The sequence below is a fragment of the Myotis daubentonii genome, chromosome 3 (genome assembly GCF_963259705.1).
Source record: "Myotis daubentonii chromosome 3, mMyoDau2.1, whole genome shotgun sequence".
NCBI lineage: Eukaryota > Metazoa > Chordata > Mammalia > Chiroptera > Vespertilionidae > Myotis > Myotis daubentonii.
In genome coordinates, this window is record NC_081842.1 from 215,780,615 (window position 1) to 215,803,851 (window position 23,237).

The 23,237-nt window shown below is 42.1% G+C and overlaps 1 protein-coding gene across 6 annotated transcripts in view; it reads left to right on the top strand.

Annotated features, from left to right (window-relative positions):
• Window positions 1–23,237, top strand: part of RERE (arginine-glutamic acid dipeptide repeats) — a 418,729-nt gene that overhangs the window by 282,305 nt on the left and 113,187 nt on the right. For all 6 annotated transcript variants that reach the window (XM_059691362.1, XM_059691366.1, XM_059691364.1 and 3 more), the window contains 3 exons: window positions 9,873–9,921; window positions 15,293–15,417; window positions 16,433–16,532. In XM_059691362.1, the coding sequence (XP_059547345.1) occupies window positions 9,873–9,921; window positions 15,293–15,417; window positions 16,433–16,532 (274 nt within the window). The remainder of the gene's footprint in view (window positions 1–9,872; window positions 9,922–15,292; window positions 15,418–16,432; window positions 16,533–23,237) is intronic.

Below are 23,237 nucleotides of genomic sequence, written 5' to 3' on the forward strand. Positions count from 1 at the left end.
TCCACCTCAGGTAACTGGGGAGGCTGAGCCCGTGGGCCCTACAGGACACCTGGCACACAGGGCCACTCTATCAACACAGGGAAGCAGCCAAAATGCGGAGACAAAGAAACAGGTCACAAATGGCAGAAATGGAGGAAAGCAAACGACTGGATATAGAGTTCAAGGCCACGTTTATAAGGCTTTTCAAGAATTTTATGGAAACCGCCGATAAATTTAATGAATCCCTCAATAAGTATAGTGAGACCATGGAGGACATGAAAAAGGACCAACTAGAAATTAAGCATACACTGACTGAAATAAATGATCCAACAGCAGACAAGAGGATCCCAAGAATCAAGTCAAAGATTTGAAATACAAAGAAACAAAAAATACCCAACCGAAAAAGAAAAAAGAAAAGAGATTCCAAAAATATGAAGATAGTGTAAGGAACCTCTGGGACAACTTCAAGCGTACCAACATCAGAATTATAGGGGTACCAGAAGGAGAGAGAGGGCAAGATATTGAAAACCTTTTTGAAGAAATAATGACAGAAAACTTCCCCTACCAGGTGAAAGAAATGGACTTACAAGTCCAGGAAGCGCAGAGATCCCCAAACAAAAGGAATCCAAAGAGGATCACACCAAGACACATCATAATTAAAATGCCAAGAGCAAAAGATAAAGAGAGAATCTTAAAAGCAGCAAGAGAAAGAAAGTCAGTTACCTACAAGGGAGTACCCATACGACTGTCAGCTGATTTCTCAACAGAAACCATGCAGGCCAGAAGGGAGTGGCAAGAAATATTCAAAGTGATGAATAGCAAGAACCTGCAACCAAGATTACTTTATCCAGCAAAGCTATCATTCAGAATAGAAGGTCAGATAAAGAGCTTCATGGATAAGAAAAAGCTAAAGGAGTTCATCACCACCAAACCAGCATTATATGAAATACTGAAAGGTATTCTTTAAGAAGAGGAAGAAGAAAAAGGAATTCTTACCATTTGCCACAGCATGGATGGAACTGGAGAGCGGATAAATACCACAGGATCTCACTCATTTGTGGAATATAATGAACAACATAAACTGATGAACAAGGACTGATCCAGAGATGGAGAGGCATTGATTGGACTGTTGGGCCTTGGAGGGAAGGTAGGGGAGGGTAGGGGTAAGGGGGAAAGATCAACCAAAGGACTTATATGCAAGCATATAGGCCTAACCAATGGACACGGACAGCGGGGGGGGAGGGAGGGTTAGAGGGTAACGTGGGGACAAGGACACATATGTAATATCTTAATCAATAAAAAATATATATATATAAGAAAGAAACCTCTTTTTTATTATTTTTTCTTTAAATTAGAGAAAAGGACATGGCTTCTCATACTGGTTCTATTTGTTTGGAAGTAATTGTACAATTTTGGTTCAGTAACTTAACACTGCCAGATGGGACTGTGATTGGGAGTTCTGACTTTGACATTAACTAAACTTGAGTTCGAATCCTGGTTTTTCCATATGTTATCTGTGTAACCTTTGTCAATTTGTTAACCTCTCTTAGGTTCAGTTTCCTTATCTGGGCAGGTAACAGTAACACCTACCTTACAAGGTCATCCTTAAGATTAGATTAGAAAATATATAGAATTTGCTTAGCTTTATTTGGCTTGTGTTTACCATCCTATCTAATAATAGACGATCATGGTAATTGACTGTACCTTCACTACACCTCCCATTGGCTAATCAGCACGATATACAAATTAACCTCCAACAAAGATGGTGGTTAATTTGCATACTGCAGGCATGGCGGGACAGCGCAGCCGCCAGCATGAGCTGCCATCCCGGGCCACAGGCCAGTCCCAGAAGCCGCCCAGAAGCTGGTGATTGGGGGGAGATGGGGGTCCGCTGCCCAGGCCTGACACCTCTGATGGAGGCATCAGGCCTGGACAAGGGGCCGATCCGGCGATCGGAGGGTGATGGGGGTCGACGCCTCTGACGGAGGTGTCAGGCCTGGACGAGGGCGGAGCTGGTGATCGGGGGGAGATAGGGGTCCCCTGTCCAGCCTGAAGCCTGGGCCAGAGGCGTCAGGCCTGGGGCGGAGGGGGCGGGGGGGGGGCCAAGCCGGCGATTGGTGTGAACTACAGAGGAAACACCTTCTCTGACCGCTCATTGGTTAAGCTCCCTGTATGCCACTGGTAATATTCTTAGTAACTTGGGTAATAAGAATCCAAAAAGGTGATCTAGGGTTTTTCACCACACTCCTGGCGAAAAAAAACGAAGGTCCACTGCTGGAGGGCTAAGAAATGTCATGTCCTGCCCTAGCCGGTTTGGCTCAGTGGATAATGCCTTGGCCTGCCGATGGCAGGGTCTGAGTTCAATTCTGACCAAGGGCATGTACCTAGGTTGCAGGCTCCTCCCTGGCCGGGGCCCAGGTCAGGGCTCATGCAGGAGGCAACTAATCAAAGTGTTCCTCTCACTTTGATGTTTCTCTCTGTCTTTCCCTTTCTCTTCCACATTCTCTAAAAATCAATGGAAACATATCCTCAGGTGAGGCTAAAAAAAAATTAATAAATTATTATATGAAAGACACATCTTGAAAATGCCTAAAGAAAGTTGTCATTTTTTCATGGTGAAGGGATGGGAGTCCGTGTTGATGAAAACACCTTGGTGGCTGCGGTGACTGGCAGTGGCTGCAGCAGCGGGGTGATGGGGCTGGTGCCTTCCCCTGATCAGCCCGGTCACCTCCCACCAAGGGAGGCCAGACTGCGGCTTAGGCCCTATCCCCAAGGGGAGCAGGGAGCGGGTCTAAGCTGTCACTAGGACAACCCCTGAGGGCTCCCAGCATGTGAGAGGGGGCAGGCTGGGCTGAGGGGGGGATACCCCCCCCCCCTTGCACGAATTTCGTGCACCGGGCCCCTAGTATAATTATAAGATACCTGAATTTAAGACACTGTAGAAAAGCCCTGCGGCAAGGATAAAGGTGTACATAGGTGTGGCCCGCGCTATCCTGGGGTGTGACTTCTGTCTCTGTCTCTTTTTTCATGTGTGGTATCCCTTACCTGGCTTTCCTGGGATTTTCACTGTCCTTGGTCTGGATTTTCCTTTCTGAATTCACCTTGGCTTGGCAGGTACCCACTGTGTTCATTAAGCAATGCTGTATATCAAGCAGAAACCTGTATGTAGCTCTTGTTTAAACACAAGATAGAATGAGATCTGAACCTCTGTAAATATCACTACTAATACTTCCATTACTTTCAAGATACGAGTTAAATGAATTAGTATATAAAAGTAGATGATACTGTAGAGCACTCAGTTGTTAGCTGTTGTGCTACCAATGGACAGAGAACCCTGGAATCTTCTGGATTAGGGGCCTTTTCCATTTCAGCCTTCACTATTTTCTAAAGTTCAGAATGTTTCATAAGCAGCACTTCGCAAAGTGGTTTGTGGACCCCATTATCGATTTTATCAAATCCTAACCTTGAAGTCTGTCTTTGTAACGTTCTTTGGGAGGAAATGGGAAGTGACCAGAGGGCACGGGCTGTTGTTCAGAAGCTTCCAGAGCCGTTTTGTTCACAGTGCACCATTTTCATGTGAAAGAATGGACACACACTGTGGGGTGGTGAAGGCCTGAGGTGGGCTGGGCGGGAACCGGGTGGAGGGGGGCGGTGTGTGTGTGTGTGGGGGCGCTTCTGTAATACTCTCAACAATAAAGATTAAACAAAGAAAAGAAAAACAGACAGACAGACGGGCTGTTCAGACTTGGGTAACTGGCAGACACTTTATTGAAAGTGGAGGAAGTAGACCTGCCATTTCAAGGAAAACAACTGATCGTATTTGCCAGTGCTAAGGTTTAAGCTTCAGAGGAAAAATTAGGATTTTGAGAAACTGGACCCACCACTTTGAGCTTGATAGCTTCTGTGAACCCACAAGCTTGAAAATAGATAAATAAAATAGTCCAAAAGATCAGTAATGAGGTTTTAGATTCATATTGTGCAAAAACCTTTAAGAAACAATTACTTGTTGAGTTTTGGTGTAGTATCAAAAAGAATATCCGTAATTACCGAAAAATGTGTTAAAATATTCTTTGTTTTTCCAGTTATATATCTGTATGAGGCTAGATTTTCCTCACATACTTTAACCAAAGCATGTTGCAACAGATTGAATGTAGAAACAGATAGGAGAATGCAGCTGTCTTCCATTAAAGAGATTTGTAAAAATGTAAAAGAATGCCTTTATTTTCACTGTTTTTGTGTGTGTGTAAGTACAGTCCTGTTTCATAAAAAAATGTTATGCATGTTAATATGTAATGAGCTCATTGCTTTAAGTGAATCAATAAATATTTTGAAATTTCTCAAAAATACTACTGTTAACGTAAAAAAAAAAAAAAAAAAATTCAAACCTGTAAAGAATTTGGGTTTTTGTGAGTTTATTTGAGCCAAACTGTCGACAATTGCCAGGAAGTAGAATCTCAACATATTGAGATAGTGCTATGGAGAATGGCATTTTTTCACCTTGTTTTATACATTACAATCAAAGGAGGAGATATAAGTAAATTACTGAAATCCACTGGTGATAGATTAGGGAGGTGGGAGAAAGCAAAGGGGGGTGGGCTCTGGGATTGGCTAAAAAGTAAAATGATAGACACATTTTTTACATAGGTGGTGGGGGGATACAGAATAATTAACAATCAATAATTAACAAGATAACTAACCAGGGAAGTTGTGTTCTTAGGCCTGGTGCCATTTGTTGTGCCCTGAGGGGTCCAGAAAAAGGGAAGTTACAAGTTACCCTGACATTCCACAGGTAGGTCATTTTAGACTCAAAGAGACAATAGGCCCAGTAAAGATCCAAGCTGATCTTTGTCAGGGAAGATCCTGGCCTAGGTCGTGACCCACTATAAACTGCTTTTTAATTAAAAGGTTTGAATTTCAGACCATCCTTTGTGGTTACTTCTGGTCTCTTGAGTTTGCAAGGCCGTCATGCAGGCCTTCCCTGAGTGAGTCAGGTTAGCATGTGGCCCTTTTTCGTCCACACTACTTACTTGAGATGCTCAGTAATTTGAAGAATGTAAAGGGGCTTTAAAATCTATATATGTTTTTATTAATTTTAGAGAGAAAGGGAGAGAGAGAGAGAGAGAAACATGGATTGGCTACCTCCTGCATGCTCCCTACTGGGGATTGGGCCCACAACCCGTCATGTGCTTACCTGACTGGGAATCGAACCCATGACCTCTTGGTGCATGGGACAGTCAGTGTTCAACCAACTGAGCCACACTGGCTGGGCAGTGTAAAGGGGCTTTTTATGAAGATGGCACTGAAACGAATAAGGAAGCTGCCCCACCCAAAGTCAAACCCAAAGCAAAGGCTTTGAAGGCAAAGAAAGCCGTGCTGAAAGGCGTCCATAGCCACACAGAAGAAAGATACGCAGGTCACCCACCGTCCTATGACCAGAGAGGCTCCGACGGCAGCGTAGATATCCTCGGAAGAGCACTCCCGGGAGAAACAAGCTTGACCACTGCACCACCGTCAGATTCCCCCGCCCGAGTCAGCCATGGGGAAGAGAGAAGACACAGCAGTACGCTCATGTCCATTGTGATGTCAAGGCCAACAGGCACCAGCTCAGGCTGTGAAGAAGCCCTGTGGCACTGACATGGCCAAGGGTGACGCCCTGATCAGGCCGGATGGAGGAAAGAAGGCGTAGGTTTGACGATGCTTTGGATGTTGGCAACAAAATTGGGATGATCTAAACTGAGTCCAGCTGGCTAATTCTAAATATAAAAATTTTGTACTGTTAAGAAAAAAAAAAAAGGAATGTAAAGGGTTCTGAGACCAAAAAGTCTGAGCATATGATTATTGAGTGTTTTCTGCAAGCTGTCAATATTACATTTAAATAATAATTCCTGGTGGTTTTTGTCAAGTTTTACATCTTAGTAGTCCAGAGATATTTATGCAGCCAAGGAACTTGTAATTTGTCCTGAATGCTTAATAATGCCAGGCAGGGACTGTGGTAGACTCGGGGGGCTGGAGGGAGAGATTTTAAAAAATGAATTAAAACTCAGTTCTTGTACTCTAGAAGCTGACAGTCCCAGCGTGGCTGGAGGTAGGAAATGTCCACAGAGCGGACTGTCATCCTCTAACAGTGCAGCGTGAGCCACAAAAGGAACATTCGGGAAGAAGGGAGCAGTGGGGCAGTGGGAGGAATGTCTGATTGAATGCAGAGCTTGGATGCTATCAGAGAAGGGGGGGTGGGGATGGTTCTGCGGATTTCAGTGCAGCTGGACACTGACAGTTTCCCATGAAGCCTCCTTCTTGTCTTTCATCTTTAGTTCATATTCTGACAGTTTTTCTGTCGGATGCAGCCCGTTTTCTCTAATGGGTTGTGTTGCTATCTTTTTATCTTGGACCTAAAAAATATTTCTGCCATTTATTCTATATTTGGGAGTTCCTGGATATGGTAGCTAATGTCAATGTCTGCTTACCTAAGGTCCTAACCTGCTCAATAGTAACTGTTGTGTCTCTTAGTGTGAAATCCTAATATTTGAAAGTTGCATATGATAAAGAAATGCTTTTGTTGCCCTGGCTGGTTTGGCTCAGTGGTTAGAGTGTTGACCTGCAGACTGAAGATCTCGGGTTTGATTCCTGTTCAAGGGCACATAACTTGGTTGCAGGTTCCCCAGCCCTGGAAGAGGTGCATATGGGAGGCAACCAATGTTTTCTCTCTCCCCTTCTCTCCTTCTCCCCCCTCCCTCCCTTCAACTCCCTCGGGAAATCAGTGGGGAAAAAATATCCTCAGGTGAGGATTTAAAAAAAATGCTTTTGTTGTAAAAATTGATTTTTAAATGTTTTTTAAAAGGTTCTTTGTTTTAGCTTTATTTTGTACTTTTTACCTACTCACCTTACAGTAACCTTCATGGATATAATCATAAAAGAGAAAAAACGTTTTCAATTTAGACCCTTAAGAAACCCCAACACACCTTTTTTGCCTCACTTGTGTCATTATTAGCAGCATGAATAATGATTAGCCTCCATTTTTACACCAATAAGCAAGATATGAGTTATTCTATTCAATAAGGCATTTGGGGGCTTGTTTTTATTATTGTACTTTTTTAAAGCTAAATATGATACTGGTTTATTAAAAGAAAATAACAAAAAATAAAAAGAGGTATTAAAATAAAATGACCCAGGAATGTTTGTCTTAGAATTCTGAAGGCCTTAGCAGTGTATGTAGCAGTAACAGGAAATGCTTTCATAAGTGACCACTTGAGAAGCTTGGCATGACACAGGCATTTTAGAACAACCTGAGAGCTGAGCTGTGGGTACAGATTGCTAGGCGGGCTATGGCTGAAGCTTTCTGAGATGATACATTTTGGCTCAACTTACATGTAGGCAAGCAAGCATTTGCGAAGTATTTAGAAATAAAGGAGAGAGCTTTGGCAGCTAGTTTTGCTCATAGCTAGTTACGATTACGAAACAAAGAGATAAGTCAGAACGGACATTGGTAACACTGCTGCTTGTTTTCCTTAAAGCAGTATGGTGATTAAAATAGCCTCCTGGCCTATGGGTTCTTCCACATACCGTCCTGAACAACCTATCTTCTAGCTTCCGTTTCCCAACATGCCATTTGCCTGCTGAAGACACTAAAATGTAAGATGGGGCTTACATTTTAAAGCCAGCACTTCATGCACGTTTTCTTCCCACCACATCCCTCCCTCTCGCCTGTGGCCTTTGCAGCCTCGTCCCCCCCCCCCCCCCCCCCCACACACACACTTTTCCTGAAGCCTGCCTAATTTTAGCCATTCCCCATATCAGTTTTATACTCTGTTTCTTCTGACATGTTTTGTGCTCATGGATAAACGCTACCTCCCCTGGTAGGTGGGTTGTAAGCTCATGAGTACTGGACCACACAGCTTTTCTTTTTGTTACTTGTCTCTCCTTTGTCATATCTACTGGCCACCTTTGCCAAAATACGACTCTTCATGAGAAAAATTGTTGGACTAAAGAAGGGAGTGCTGGACCCAAGGCCTCTGAAGGAAATAAAAGTGTTTTCCATTCACTGTAACAACTTCAAACATAACAGTGAACCTATCAAATCCACATTTAGAAACGAGCGACTGTGCTTCCTCCCCGGGCCTTTGCTGCCTGACCCTGCTCTTCAGCTCACGCAGGCAGAAGTGCACGAGCAGCCCCGCTGTCTAACGCCTTCCCCTGGCACTGGTGACCGTTCACGGTGACTGTAAACCACAGAGGCCGGTCACTGGGCACAGGAAGGGCTCCCTGGTGTCACACACAGGCAGCTGGGAACTGCGAGCTCCGGGAGGGCCGGGACTGTATTTCTTTTTCTCCGCGGTGCACCCAGTTAAGTGCCCTGTGCCAGGCCTGGGACAAGAGAAGATACTCAGCGAATATTCCATAAAGGAGTGGAGAGGGGAAGGCTCCCTACACTTCTGTGGGAGTGTGAAGTGAAATGGGGAGGACATCAAGAAAGGCTTATTGGGAACAGTGGCTTTTAAAAGGAACTTGGATGGTTAGGTTTGGAGCAAGGGAGGGTGGGCCTTGCAAGGGCAGTAAGAATGGCATAGCCCTGGTTGTGGTGACCACACCAAGAAGGTCCACATCTTTGGGAAATATGGGACCCATATGGCGCCTCCCTCAGGAAGATGGTGAGGAGAATTGACATGAACCAGAATGCCAAGGACACTGTCTCCTGTGGCGAAACCAAGATGAAGAGAGGAGCTGGGGGACCTGGCACTGTGGCTCCTGCATGGAAACAGCAGCTGGTGGTGCCTGCACCACACCAGCCCGTCTGCCTCCGGAGACGAGGAACGAGGAACGCAAAGACCAGGGGAAGCGCCACAATTTGAAACATCGCTGGCCAGTAACAAATGAGTTAATTATATAACAACAACAACAACAACGCAGAATGAGGCCGGTCCATCTCAAAGACCTGCCGGGCTCATTCCCTCCCATCTTTTTCATCTCTGCTCAAGTTTTACTTTATTTTGTGTTTGGCTTTTTTAAATCCTCACCCAAGGATATTTTCCACTGGTTTTTAGAGAGAGTGGAAGAGAAGGAAAGACAGAGAGAAACATGGATGGGAGAGAAACACATTGATTGGTTGCCTCCTGCACAAGCCCCAAACCAGGGCCTGGGCCGGGGAGGAGCCTGCAACCGAGGTGTGTGCCCTTCACTGAAATCGAACCTGGGACCCTTTCGTACACAGGCCGGCGCTCTATCCACTGAGCCAAACAGGCTAGGGCAAGTTTCACTTTATTAATAAGATCTTTTGTGACTGTCCTGTATAAATAACTGTAAAAATAGTTCATCATTTATCATCTACTTCATTCCTTGGCCCTTATCATTATCTGACCTATTATATATTTATTTTTGTTTATTTGTTTGTTTGCTTGTTTCTACCTGAATTAGAATGTAAGTTCCAAGAAGGCAAGGACATCGTTCTGTTCATTGCTTTATCCCCAACACCTAAGACAGTTTCTGGCTTATGGTTGGTACTTAATAAATATTTGTCGAATATATGAATGAGTGAATGATCCAGTGTGTGCGCGAGGAACCATAAGTTATCTTGTTTATATTTCAGTAAGGTTTACTGTAGGACATCCTGAAATGTATTGAAAAGAGAAGCATCTGTTGGGGTTATACAGGAGGCACGCGCCTCCCTCTGAGGCGTGGAAGCGTGATGGTAAAGGAATGACAGGAGGCTGCAGTAATGGCTTTTTAGGAGAAAAGGGTTTACAGATGTGTGCGGTGGGGAGTTCCGGGCAGCATTAGAAATAGTGGATTCTTCCTGAGTTATACTTCACTTATTTGAAGTGAGTTACTTTCCTTGAAAAATATGTGAACATTTATGTCAAAACTACATTTGTTAACCAAATCTACTCTTTTCCTGACAGGAGGCTGAACAGTACCCAGGGGGAAATTCGTGTGGGTCCTAGCCATCAGGTAAAGCGCATTTTAGTAGCTTCTTTAATAGGTTTTTTATTTCTTGTTATTCTGCTGGCCCTTTTATGCTGTTGAGCAGCAACTTGGAACTGTGGTTATCTCTAAGGAATTTAAGTGTACAATTAAGTGGCATTAAGTACATTCATATTGTGCAATCATTACCACATTCGACTTCCAGAAAATTTTCATCTTCCCAAACTGAAACTGTCCCCACTAAACACTAACGCCCCATTCTCCCGTCCCTCAGCCCCTGGCATCCACAATTCTACTTTCTGTCTGTACATGTCCTACTCTACCGACCTCATCTCAGTGGGACCACACAGTATTTGTCACTGTGTCTGGCTCGTTTCACTGGGCTTCATGTCTTCAGTATGCAGCCATGTTGTAGCATGTGTTGGAATTCTTTCTAAGGCTGAATAGTCCATTGTATGTATAGACCATATTTTGCTATTCATTCACCCGTCCATAAACATTTAGTTAACAATACTTTGATTTTAACTTTTAAAAGCTCTCTTTCCTTCAGAAGAGTCAAGATGGTTAGGATACTTGTCTTCAGGAGCTTGTCATGCTGTGACCTCTGCCCTCTCATGTTTCATTCCTTTGACTAGGACCCTGTGTCATGTTTGCCATCTCTTTCCTTGATCTCTCAGTCAGTTAGGGTGCTTGATGGGCAGGAGCAGAAAACTCTGGCCGACCTTGGCTCTTTATGGTCCCACATGCATCACACCCTGGGCAGACAGGACCAGGCCCTGCTTCTCGGGGCTGTGCTGGTGCGTGGCTGTCCCCCGCGGGCTGGGAGCTGAATTTCACTGATCCTAAGATGCTCTTCTCTCCTTCACATCTTACTGTCTCTGACGGACTTCAGTGTACATGCTGTGGTAGAATTATAATTTAATGGGCAGCATGTCTCCTTCCTAAATGCACATAAAATAACAGTGGATCTCACAATGAGTGAAATACAGCAAATGGTGAGAGTAGGAAAGTAATCATCCTTCTCTTCCCCTTAGAAGCAAAGAAAATTCTCCCAGGTCTCCCTTAGTCCTCACATCTCATTGGCGTGGATTGGGTCACGTGTCCATTTCTAAACCATGAGGGAAATAGGTTTAGCATGATTGTCATTTCAGTTGGAATAGATGTTGGGGAGTTAGTCACTATGGCCCACACATACTAGAGACATGACATACAGGCAACTCCTTATAAGGATATAGAGGTTTTAGTAATCTGCCTAGTTAGTCATTTTTCTGTCTGGTTTTGAGTATTTCTTGTATGTCATGCATATTTTTTAACAACCTATTTTAACTCTATAATGAGAAAGAAATTAATAAGAAGTAAAGAAATATTAAAACCAAAACACAGAAATGATAAGGGGCATCTAATTACTAGAAGAAACTTCTCATCCCAGAGCTAGGGTTATAACTGAGACAGGTAGAAAGAAGCTGCCAGAGGCCACTCCCCTAACGTCTGCCTTGTTCAGGCACAGTAAGTCCTCACTTAACATTGTTAATAGGTTCTGCAACTATGGAAAAGACATAATGAAATCGAGTTTACCATAGGCTGACTGATCCACACGAGAGTTAGGTTCCTATGGCATCTCATCGATGTTATAATGAAATGACATTGATGAAAGGACTTGCTGTATACCCTGTTCTTGGTGTGTTCTCTTAGGTGGGGCTGACTACCATCTCCACCGTATGTCCTGTGCCTTCACTTTAACCCAGAGATCCAGGCCTAGCCTGGACCACTCGATTACATCTCCCTCTCTCTGCTCTCTCTTCCCACTGTATTTCACACCTATTTTTTTCTTCCTCCATTTGTTTCCAGTATCTTGAGATCATTGTACTAGAGTTTTATTTTACAGATTTTTTTCCCCTACCATAACAGAAAAAGTGGTTTTTAAGTAAAGATGCTTAAATCCTTGAAAATGAACAGATTTACTATGCTTGGATTTTTGTATACTTTCATTTAAAATCAGATGTCAGATTTTAAGAATATTCTGTATGGTTTATTTTCAAAACGAAATGTTTCAAAGCATCAAATACTAGAGGACCTTTTTGTGAATTGGCAACATTTGCCTTCTTAAAATTTTTAACTTTTTTATTAGATAAAATACTGACATATGAAAAAATAGGGAACGATTAGTACAATAAACCTCCTTAATTCATATTACTGAGCTTTCACACATGGTATAGTAAAACTTACTTAATTTATGTTTTCCCACTGTTATTTTGAAATGAACCAGAACTGTATCCTTCACTTGTAAATATCCCAAAGATAAGAGCTCTTTCAAAAAAACAAAACCCAAAACAATCAAAATATGTCACACCTAATAAAAATGAGCAATTTCTTTTTTTTTAAATATATTTTTTATTTATTTCAGAGAGGAAGGGAAAGGGAGAAATAGATAGAAACATCAATGATGAGAGAGAATCATGGATTGGCTGCCTCCTGCACACCCCACACTGGGGATTGAGCCTGCAACCCGGGCACGTGCCCTGAATGGGAATTGTGACCTTCTGGTTCATAGGTTGATGCTCAACCACTGAGCACACTGGCCAGCCATTTTCTTCTTTTTTAAAGATAAAATATACCGTGGCTTCTTTCTGATACTTCTAATTCAAATTTTTATATAGACCTTTTATTAATTTTATTTTTCTTTCATCCAAATCTGTATCTTCTTCTCATGTTTCAGATCTTATTTTTAAATGACATCAACAAAAATATTTGCTTTAATCCTGTAATACGCATATAACAGCTCATAACAACAGTAGTCACACTGACAAAAATAATATGATTGAACCATCACCTTACTGTTAATTTTTTTGGCCTTAGAATATGCCCCACTAGGGCTGTATAGGCAAAATAACACGTTTTTAAATTACTTAAAATAGTTCTTGAAGAGGAACCAACTCAATGCATAGTTAGGTGCATTTGTTTCACTTTGCTTTAGTGTTTTTAAGGGATTATTGTTTATTAAATTTAATTTTGTTTTTATAATTAGTAAAGTATTTACATGGCTCCAAACTCAAACATATAAACAAAGTAAGTTTAAAAGTCTACCTTCTATCCCTGTCTCCTCCCCATGTTCCCTCCCTTGCTGATGGATAAATTTAAGGTTCTGGTTTCTTCTTTATATTCCTCCACCTTCTGTTCTTAGAAAAATGGTAGCATAGTGTACACATCTGTACCCTCTTCTTTACCTCCTACCAAAGCAGCAGAGTCCCCCTCGTGTCCTTTTCCACTTCATGGGACCCCACTGAGTGGGCACAACAGTTCCTTCTGCAGTCCCTGTTGATGGGTACTTGGGCTGCTTCCAGTCATTTACTGTTACAAGTAATGCTGCAATAAATAGCCTGTACATATACATTTTTATATTTTTTGCCAGCATATCTTTGGTTTATATCCCTAAAAGGGGGCTGGCTGGCTTAGAGGGCAAAAGTGCATATGTAATTCTTAGAATATTACAAAATTTCTCTCCATAGAGATTGTACCATTTTGCATTCATTTTAGTATAGCCTAGTATATTGTCACACTTTGAGATTTATGTTAACATGATAGATGAAAATGGTATCTCACTGTCATTAACTTATATTTCTCTTCTCGGCGAGGTAGACCATCTTTTCCTACCATTAAGAGCCACGTGCATTTCCTTTTCTGTAAACTAATTATATTTTCTAGCCCATTTTTCTCTAGAGGGGTTGGTCCTCCCTCACAAATGTAGTACTTTTTAATTAATTTAACAAATAATCATTGGAGAGCTACTCCACTAGATACTGTACCTGGTACTGGGGAAGCAGAGCTCAGTACAAATGTTAAAGATCTTTTGATAGGAATTTCTGTTGTGTTTTAATTTTATTTCAGTACATTCACTGTATATTAAGCAGTACTAATTATGGTACCCAGTTAAGTGTCATGAAAGTTGCCACTAAATCAAAGAAGCGCACCCTTGTCTGGAGAAAGCCGGTGCTCGGTGCACATGGAGAGCTGCCAGAGCCCATGAAGCAGAGGCTGCGGACTGGGGGCCTGAGAGCTGCATGGCCTACCGATGTGTTTTGGCAAACAGTTGTTTTAAAAACTTGAATCACCAGCATTTCACATAATAGTCGAGATTTTTGGACTTTGGAAAAAATTGGACAATGCACAAATACTGATTCTTGTTCCTGAATGGCAGCATTCCCAGGATGGGGCAGCTCTCTCCATTTCACCCTGGTTCCCCACTCATACTGGCACGCCCAACCCAGAGCCACCGCCGCTGCCACAGGTGGCCCTGAGCACTTGGAATGTAGCTGGTTCAGATTGGGATGTGGTTTATTTAATGTGGATGCTAGAATATTTGAACTGAATTATGTGGCTCTCATTTTATTTCTGTTGGACAGTGTTGCCTTATTCTAAGCCTGCTTAATTCATTTAAATTTTTTGCCTAGATTCTGTGGAACTGGAGCTTTAAAACTGCAGCTCTTAGTTTAAAATATTAGACTAATGTGTCCATGTTCAAATTTTAAGAAAATAAGAGCATGTGTGTCTTCCATGTGGTTGACTTTTCATAGATCTTTGATGGGTGCAGTAGGACCTGTTTGTTTTGCCCCAGCAGAGTGCGGATGAGAAAATGCTCGAGGTGTTCGAGTCTCTACATTAGAGCTGACTTAGAATCTTGGTTGTTGAGCACTGATGTTCAAATAGTTTAAAAAAATGTTATTGTGCTTACGTACAATGAACTGTTTGTAAATTAATATACTCTGTTCAGTCCACTGTGATAGTTCGTATCCAGACAGACATTTCTGTCATCTCAGAAAGTTCCTTCCTGCCCCTTCCCACGCAACCCTGTCCTGAAGCCACTGTTCATCTAATTCCTGCACCTTCATTTAGTGCAGCTCTGCTTTTATGGTAACTCCAATTCTGTGTCTTTTTATGTTTACCATGGCTCATATTGACTCTCTTGAGAAGAGCATTAATTTAATAGGATAGCTCATTTAATTTTTGAGCAAATAGACTAAGGTGAGATTTCATTATTTGTAGATGTCTCTTTGTAAACTTGTTATATTGGAAATGCGTGTGTTTTTTCTTTCTTTATCAAGGTGGCACTGTAAGCTCCTGAGACATTTTTTGTTTGATTTATTTTTTACTCACACATGTCCATTTCTGTTTCAATCTTTGGATCTTGCCCTGGTTTAGAAAGTAGAGATTAAGCAGTCCATGGTGAAATATTATGTGTGAAACGACCTGGAAACGTGCTGCAGGCGGTTTCCGTGGCGCAGGGTTTGCTGTTATTCAGTAATGCCTCGAGATCCAGCGAGCTGCTGCCTCTCTGCCCAGGGCCTGCCGGCGGCAGCCCTTCGAAGGGCCTGGTTGTGACTTTTCCATCCCTGTCTTACAGGCCAAGCTTCCCGATTTGCAGCCATTCCCTTCTCCAGATGGTGACACGGTGACCCAACATGAGGAGCTGGTCTGGATGCCTGGAGTTAATGACTGTGACCTCCTCATGTACTTGAGGGCAGCAAGGTAAGAGGAATTCACTCCATCCTGCTTTCTGGATTAGGCAATCTGAATTGATTAGTAGGTAATAAACTTTCTCCTGTCCCCCGACATTTTATTTATATATTGGGCATTCTCTGACTTCAGTTTTGTTATACCCTCTGTAATCAGCGCCCTGTTATACTATGGTAAAGTCACTTTTTTCTTCCCCTCTTTGTCCCACATCCGAGTTTGGAACTCTTCAGAAGGAAATCATCTAAAGCCATACATGCTATTGTCAAACTCCTCAATACAATGAGCAATTGGGTCATTCCATCCATCTTTAAATCCCATCACAGAGTTCTCAACTTTATGGCTGTTCATCGGTGCCAGGCCTAAACGTGTGTTTTTGTGGCTTACCTATATAAGAACTTGCTAACAAACAAATGCCTAAGCTACAAAAGAGAAGTTTAAATCTGTCCCTGACACTTGCAGTGCAGGCAGAGAGCCTTCCTTTGTCTGCAGTGGATTCACTGCAGCCTCACCTGTGCAACAAAATGCTAAAACAAGGCCAGGCAACTGAGTTTCAGCTCCATCTGCTTGGTGGTCAGCAGGTCTGTGCTGGAGGCATACAGTGGAGATGAGGATGCTGTGGCAGAGGGAACGACTTATTTTATCTCTTTTTTACTTTTAATTCACCTAAAAGTACTTGATGTATAGCATGGAAGGAATTAAGTCAAGTTTCAGTGGATTTAATTTTATGTTTTCTGGGGACTTTTCTTTCAAACGATTGTAATCTAGGCAATTGTTGTGGCATATAGTTTTAGATTATTCATGCTCTGGAAATTAAAATCTGAGAACTGATGAAGCATGGGAAGAACAACACAGCTGGACATGAGTAAAAGGACCACTTTTCTTCCTAAGTGAATGGAGGTGAATTGTATGGGACTGAGGACTCTGGCTTACCATGCGTGTAAGAGTGGAATTTGGTCGGCTGGAAATGTACTCTGATAATTGAGGGTTAGCATCTCTGTACTGATGTCTTCCCTTCCTGTCTTCCCAGGAGCATGGCGGCGTTTGCAGGCATGTGTGACGGAGGCTCCACCGAGGATGGCTGTGTTGCTGCATCTCGGGATGACACCACTCTCAATGCGCTGAACACAGTGAGTCTTCTGAAGCTGCCCTGGGTGGGAAGAATGCCCTTTCCGGGTGCTGGCTGGAGGGCATATGTGATGAGCATGGAACATGGAGGAGCCTGGGATCTTAGGAGTGAGAACTGGGATTGGAACATGAGCTGTGGCCTTGGCCGTCGAACTCCACTGGCCTCGGCCAGTGATAGGGCATCTCTGTGTTCATGTGCCTGAGCTCCAGGGCTGTGGTGAGCTTGAACGAGAGCCTAGGGCTAGCGGTCAGTCTTGGCCGAGAGCTCACAAAGCTGAATACTGTGCATAGATGATCTTGCTTCCTCCTCACAGTACCCCCTCTCAAGTATTGGTGTTACCATTGTAGACACGAGGAAATAGCTTAGAGCCCTTACGCCATGATCCGCGGTTATACACTCTAGATTTGAATCCAGGGGCCATGCTGTTCTGTGGTCAGCTCTGGGTTTCTGTGTCTCAGACCCTGTATTCAAAGTGCATGGAAGGACTGGAGAAGCTAGACTTCTTTGAACACATTTGTTTTTTGTAGGTTTGACTTTGGAACCATGTAAATATTCCACATGATTATAAAACAAAATTAAGTTTTTAAAAATAGTAATCTGAAAAAATCTAAAGTAAAACGTAACACACGAGCCTAAAGGTACTGAGGTGGTTGCATGACATCTCACTGTGATGAGTCACCTGACTTAGCTTCATCATGTGCACAGCAGCTCAGGCAGAACTCACTGCTGCAAACAACGTGGCTTTTCAGACCAGTTTACTTTTTTGGATACTTCTTTTGGACTTTAGATGATATCCTACAGAGCTGTTCGGGAAACTTAATGTATTTTAAAGTTCCTTGAAATAGTTCTTCTCTATGTGGTCACTAATGTGAAATCATTAAATCTGAAGAAGTAGTAATGAATCTTTATGGGTTTTTGGTACATTAAAAAATAGTCTAGAATGGTCGTATATATATTTACAGAGGATATTAGCATGAGGCTGGGAGCAACTCTTCTGATGATTAACTAAATGTAATTTAAGCACCTTTTTTTGTTTTTTTTTGAGAGGTCCCTGTAGTTGGGGACTTAGGAGATCATCTGTTCCAATTTCTAAATAAACATCCGAGGCTTAGAAATGCCAGATGACTTGAACCCAAAAGGTTTGGAATGGAGGGTAAAAAAATAACCCAGTTTTCCAATTCTACTATACAGCTTGGTTTTGTTGTTGTTGTTAATCCTCACCTGAGGATATTTTTCCATTGATTTTTTTTTAGAGAGAATAGAAAGAAGAGGGAGAGACACACACAGAGAGAAACATCGATGTGAGAGAGAGACATCAATTGATTGCCTCTTGAATGAGCCCTAATCAGGGCTGGGGTACATGCCCTTGACTGGAATCGAACCCAGAACCCTTCATTCCAAGGGCCAACGCTCTATCCACAGAGCCAAACAGGCAAGGGCATAAACAGCTTGCTTTTAAGGAAGCATGTAGGTATCTGAATATATGGTATATGATGCATGATTTTTATTTCTGGTCTAATTTGTTTCTGTGATATTACAAAACATTATGGTAGTTTCTTGTATGTTGAAGATTGAATTATCTTGCTTGGGATATGCTATGTCCTAAATAACTAAACAATTTTTTAAAAAATATTTTTATTGATTGCAGAGAGGAAAGCAGAGGGAGAGAGAGATAGAAACATCAGTGATGAGAGAGAATCATGGATCTGCTGCCTCCTGCACGCCTCACATGGGGGATCGAGCCTGCAACCCGGGCAGGTGCCCTGACCAGGAATTGAACCGTGACCTCCTGGTTCATAGGTCAACGCTCAACCACTGAGCCACGCTGGCTGGGCTGAACGATTTTTTACTTTCTCACCTGTTTGATACTTAGGGTTTTGTTTTTATAAAGAAGCATTATTCTGAACATATAGTGATAGAACCAGAGGAACCCTGGAGATTATTCCATAAATGAGTAAACTGAGACTCAGAGACTGGTGATACTGCGAACAGTGGCTATAAATGCTGTGAATTCAAAATGCCCTAAAATTGTATGTATGTTCAAAGTAACTCTTGGATATGAGCTTGCTGCCTGTTCAGTTTTTTTTTTGTATAAAAGCATTATGAAAAAATTCTCCTTTCATTATTATGCTGATCAGTTGAATTTTGAATAATGAAGATGTTACCATTTTTTTTTTAAAATATATATTTTATTGATTTTTTACAGAGAGGAAGGGAGAGGGATAGACAGTTAGAAACTTCGATGAGAGAGAAACATCGATCAGCTGCCTCCTGCACACCCCCCACTGGGTATGTGCCCGCAACCAAGGTACATGCCCTTGACCGGAATCGAACCTGGGACCCTCCAGTCCGCAGGCCGACGCTCTATCCACTGAGCCAAACCGGTCTGGCAGATGTTACCATTTTTAATTAAATATATTTTTGGCACTTTCATGAATTTATCAAATTTATTCCCTTTCTACTCCAAACCCTGTACAGTTTGTGGAAGAACATTCTTCTACACAGAAATAACTTGAGCTATTTTTGCCCCTGGCCCTTTGTATCAAGTTTCTTCTGAAGTTTTCTTAATAATTGCCAGAGGGTTTTTGGTTTTGTGCGTTTTTATTCCTGTGAAACTGCCTTCCCATCTTTTGAAATTCTTGTCAAGACCCCCCCAGCCCGCCAGGCCCATGGCTCGGGTATCTTGAGTTATGCAATACAAATGCATTCAGCCACCAAAGAACAGCATTTTGTGCACATTTGTGACAAGTGAAAAAGTTTAGTGGCTTCTTGTACTTTATTGTTGTCCTAGAGAGTTTTAGTTGTAGGTACTTGCTTTATTGAAAAGTAGTGAATGGAAAAATCTTGTGAGAACTTAATGTTTATTTTGACTTCCTTGGAGTAATGGAAGTTTTGAATTATCTTAAGTAATAAATTAAAAAGATACATTGTCATGGGAGAAGTATTTATTATTTTCTCAGAGTATCGTATAGAATCAAAACACGATTAGGCATTTATCAATTTAGAATAAACCTGTGTCTATTTCCTAGTCCCCAGGACAATATAGAAATTTAAAATAAGTGAAAATTGCAGCATGGCCACATTAGAGTGTGTGCAACACCCAGTAGGACTGTTTGAATATAAGTGCATTTAAATACTCCATTTTTTAAACTGCAGTTACTAGTTAAAAATTTTTGAACTGTCAGTTCTTTATGACGGATATTATATGGACCTATTTGTAAATATAAGCGCCTCTAGATTATTTATTTTGACTCCCAGGTGTTTGGGATTTTTGTTGTTGTTTTTGTTTTGTTTTATTCACATAGGAGATTTTTAGTGTGTAATTTTAAAAATAACTTTCTGGGGTGTAATTTATGTACCAAACTGCTCCGTAAGCATACCATTTGATGAGTTTTTCAGAGGTTTATACCAAAGGAACTTTGACAGTGATCAAGATGCAAAACGTTCCCAGGCCCCTCCTGAGGACTAGGAGTTCCCTATTGGTCCTTAGGGTTTTCCGCACACAGTCGTGTCATCTGCAGGCGAAGGCAGTTCCGCCTCTTGCTTTGTTGCGCTTTGTTGCACTTGTTGGACTTCCGGTCCAATGCTGGGAAGAAATGATAACAGTGGACACTTCTTTGCCTTCTTTTTAGTCTTAGGGAGAGAACAGTGTCATTCACTGTTAAGTGCAGTGTAGGGTTTTTTCTTTTTTGTTGTTTTTAACCAAATTGAGAATGTTCCCTTTTATATCTACGTTTGTTGTGGTTTTGATCATCAGTGGGTGTTGAATTTTGTCAGGTGCTGTTTTTTCTTCTTATACTTTATTTTGTTAATTTGGTGAACTGCATCTATTCATTTCAAATGTTAAACAAACTGCATTCCTAGGATAAAACCTGCTTGGTTGTTATGTACTGTTGGATTCAATTTGCTAATATTTTGTTAAAAACTTACATTTGTGTTTATGATGGCTATTGAGCTGTAATCTTTCTTTGTAGTATCTTTGTCTAGTTTTGACATCACAGTAATTAATTTCAAAAAATTAGTTGGGAAGTTTTTCCTCTTTTTTCTTAAAAAGTTTGTAAGGGATTGATATTTTCCTTTATTAAATGTTTGATTGTTTCACAGTGAAACCATCTGGGACTATTTTTTTATGTGAAGTTTAGAATTACAAATAGACATAAGCCTATTCAGCTTGTACATTTCTTCATGTGCCAGTTGGGTAATATGTTGATCTGTGTCTTTTAAATGTTTTGTTTATTTTGTCTGAATTATCAAATTGCTAACAATTTAAATTTATTCCTATGTTTTATTTTCAATGTCTATAGGATCTATAATTTTGACCTTTTTTCATTCCTGACATTGCTTATTTGTTTCCTCTTAATCTAAATAGAGGTTTATCAATATTATTGATCTTGTCAGGTAGCTACCATTTGGTTTCATTGATTTTTCTCTTTCTGTTTTCTATTCCATTGATCTCTAGTCTTATTAGTATTTCTTTTCTATTGGGGGGGTATTTTGATCAATTTCACCGTAGCTTTCTAAAGTAGGATCTTAGATAACTGATTTTACCACAAATTTTGATTTGTTCTTCATTTTCATTCTGTTAAAATATGAAAAATTTTTATGTAATTTCTTCTTTTACTTATGGATTGTTTAGAATTAAATTGCTTAATTACCAGAAACTAGAGGTTCCTCTCCCTTTTTTCTTTCCCCTCCTTTCTCTCTCTCTCTCTCTCTCTCTCTCTCTCTCTCTCTCTCTCTCTTCCTCTCTCTCTTTCTCTCTCTCTTTCTTCTTCTTCTTCTTCTTCTTCTTCTTCTTCTTCTTCTTCTTCTTCTTCTTCTTCTTCTTCTTCTTCTCTCTCTCTCTCTCTCTCTCTCTCTCTCTCTCTCTCTCTCTCTCTCTCTTATTGATTTCTGATTTAGTTTACTTGTGGTCAGAAAGTACCTAGTAAGATTTCAATCTTTTGAAATCTATTGACGTGTGTTTCTTGGCTCAGCATGTCATTTATCTTGGTGAATGTCCCATGTGCACTGGTAATGGATGTATATTCTGCACTTATTAGGTATACTGTTCTATAATTGTATTTGTTTAAAACGGTTGATATTATTATTTAAATATTTTGTGCCCCGCTAATTCTTTGATCTTGTTGTAATGTCAGTTACTAAGAAGCATTAAAGTCTTCAGCTACCATTGTGGATTTAGTTATTTTCCCTTTTTGATTCTGTTAGTTTTTGCTTCATATATTGGAACCTCGTATCATTAGTCACATTTGAACATTTATAAAGTATCTTTCTCTGTGTATTCTCCCTTTTACCTTTTTAGTGTGATTCTCTTTGTGTCTAGTAATACTCTCTGTCTTGAATCCAGTTTTGTCTGACATTAATACAACTACGCTAGCTTTCTCATGCTTGTCTGCATGGTATATCTTCTTTCAGGTTCTTATTATGAGTGTTGCTTTTTCTTTTAATTTAAAGCAGCGGTCGCCAACCTTTTGGACCTCACCGACCACTGGTTGGCAACTGCTGATTTAAAGTACATCTCTTGGGTACTTTAGTTCTTTACTTGTTTCTTGCTTTTTTATCCAGTCTGGCAAGCTCTCTTTTGTTTGCAGTGTTTAGTCTATTTTAATTTAATGCAGATGATTTGCAGGTTGTATAAAACTTGAGCCACATGTATACATTCTTAATAGCAGAGCCCTCATTGGAGAACACAGAAATAGTTAATATGTAAATACTAGAGGCCTGGTGCATGAAATTCATGCACGGGTGCAGTCCCTAGGCCTGGCCAGCAATCGAAGTGCAAGCATCTGGAGTGGAAGGCAGGTCCCAGCTGACCTCCGGGCCCTGGGCAGCACCTGGGCCCCCAGGCCCCTGCTTACCCCCCTTCACCTGAGTAACGGCACCTGAGTCCCCACGTGGAGATGTGGTGAGCACAGCTGGACGCCGCGGGTCGGGGCACAGCGTGGGCCTCTGGGCTACTCAGTAGCACTGCATGAAAGCCAGGCAGGCAGCGCACTCTCACCTGGCTGGCCTCGCAGACCAGCTCCTGCATGAACCCACGGGGAGCCCAACCAGTCCCTGTAGTCCCAAGCCCTGGCTTCCCAGGGGAGGGTAGCAGGGAGAGTTAGAGCAAGCTTGGTGGACACCCCGCATTCTCACCCCACCTCTGTCCCCCATCACCTCTGCCCCCAAGTAGCTGGCGAGAAGTTGCAGCCCACTGCCTGGGAGTCGCAGCCCACTGCCCGGGCACCGTGGGAGGTTGGTTACCGCCACCCACCCCCAGTTCCCCATCCCAGCCCAGGGCCCTGTTCCAAGCAGGCAATCAGGGCCTGTCGGCCACTGATCACCATCTGCGAGACAATCGGTCAGGACTTCCCCCCCCTCCCCCCGGCTCCCTCAGTGCCTGGGAGCCGGGTGGCAGCCCTGCCTCCCACCACCACCTTTGGTCACCATCTGTGGGGTGATCGGGCCCTGGCTCGCACCTGCCTTGGTCTGGTGCCACCCACTCACCTGCTCCACCATCCCACCAAGGTCCCGCTCTTATCGGGGCCAGCAGCACCTCCACTTCTGCCTGCTACCAGTGCCGCATTGCCACCCCCTGGTGGTCAGCGTACATTATAGCGAGCTGTCGAACTCCCGGACAATTAGTATATTAGGCTTTTATTATATAGGATCTTATTTTTACCTTTGATCTAGAGGTGAACTTTCACAATAGTTAGGTACACAG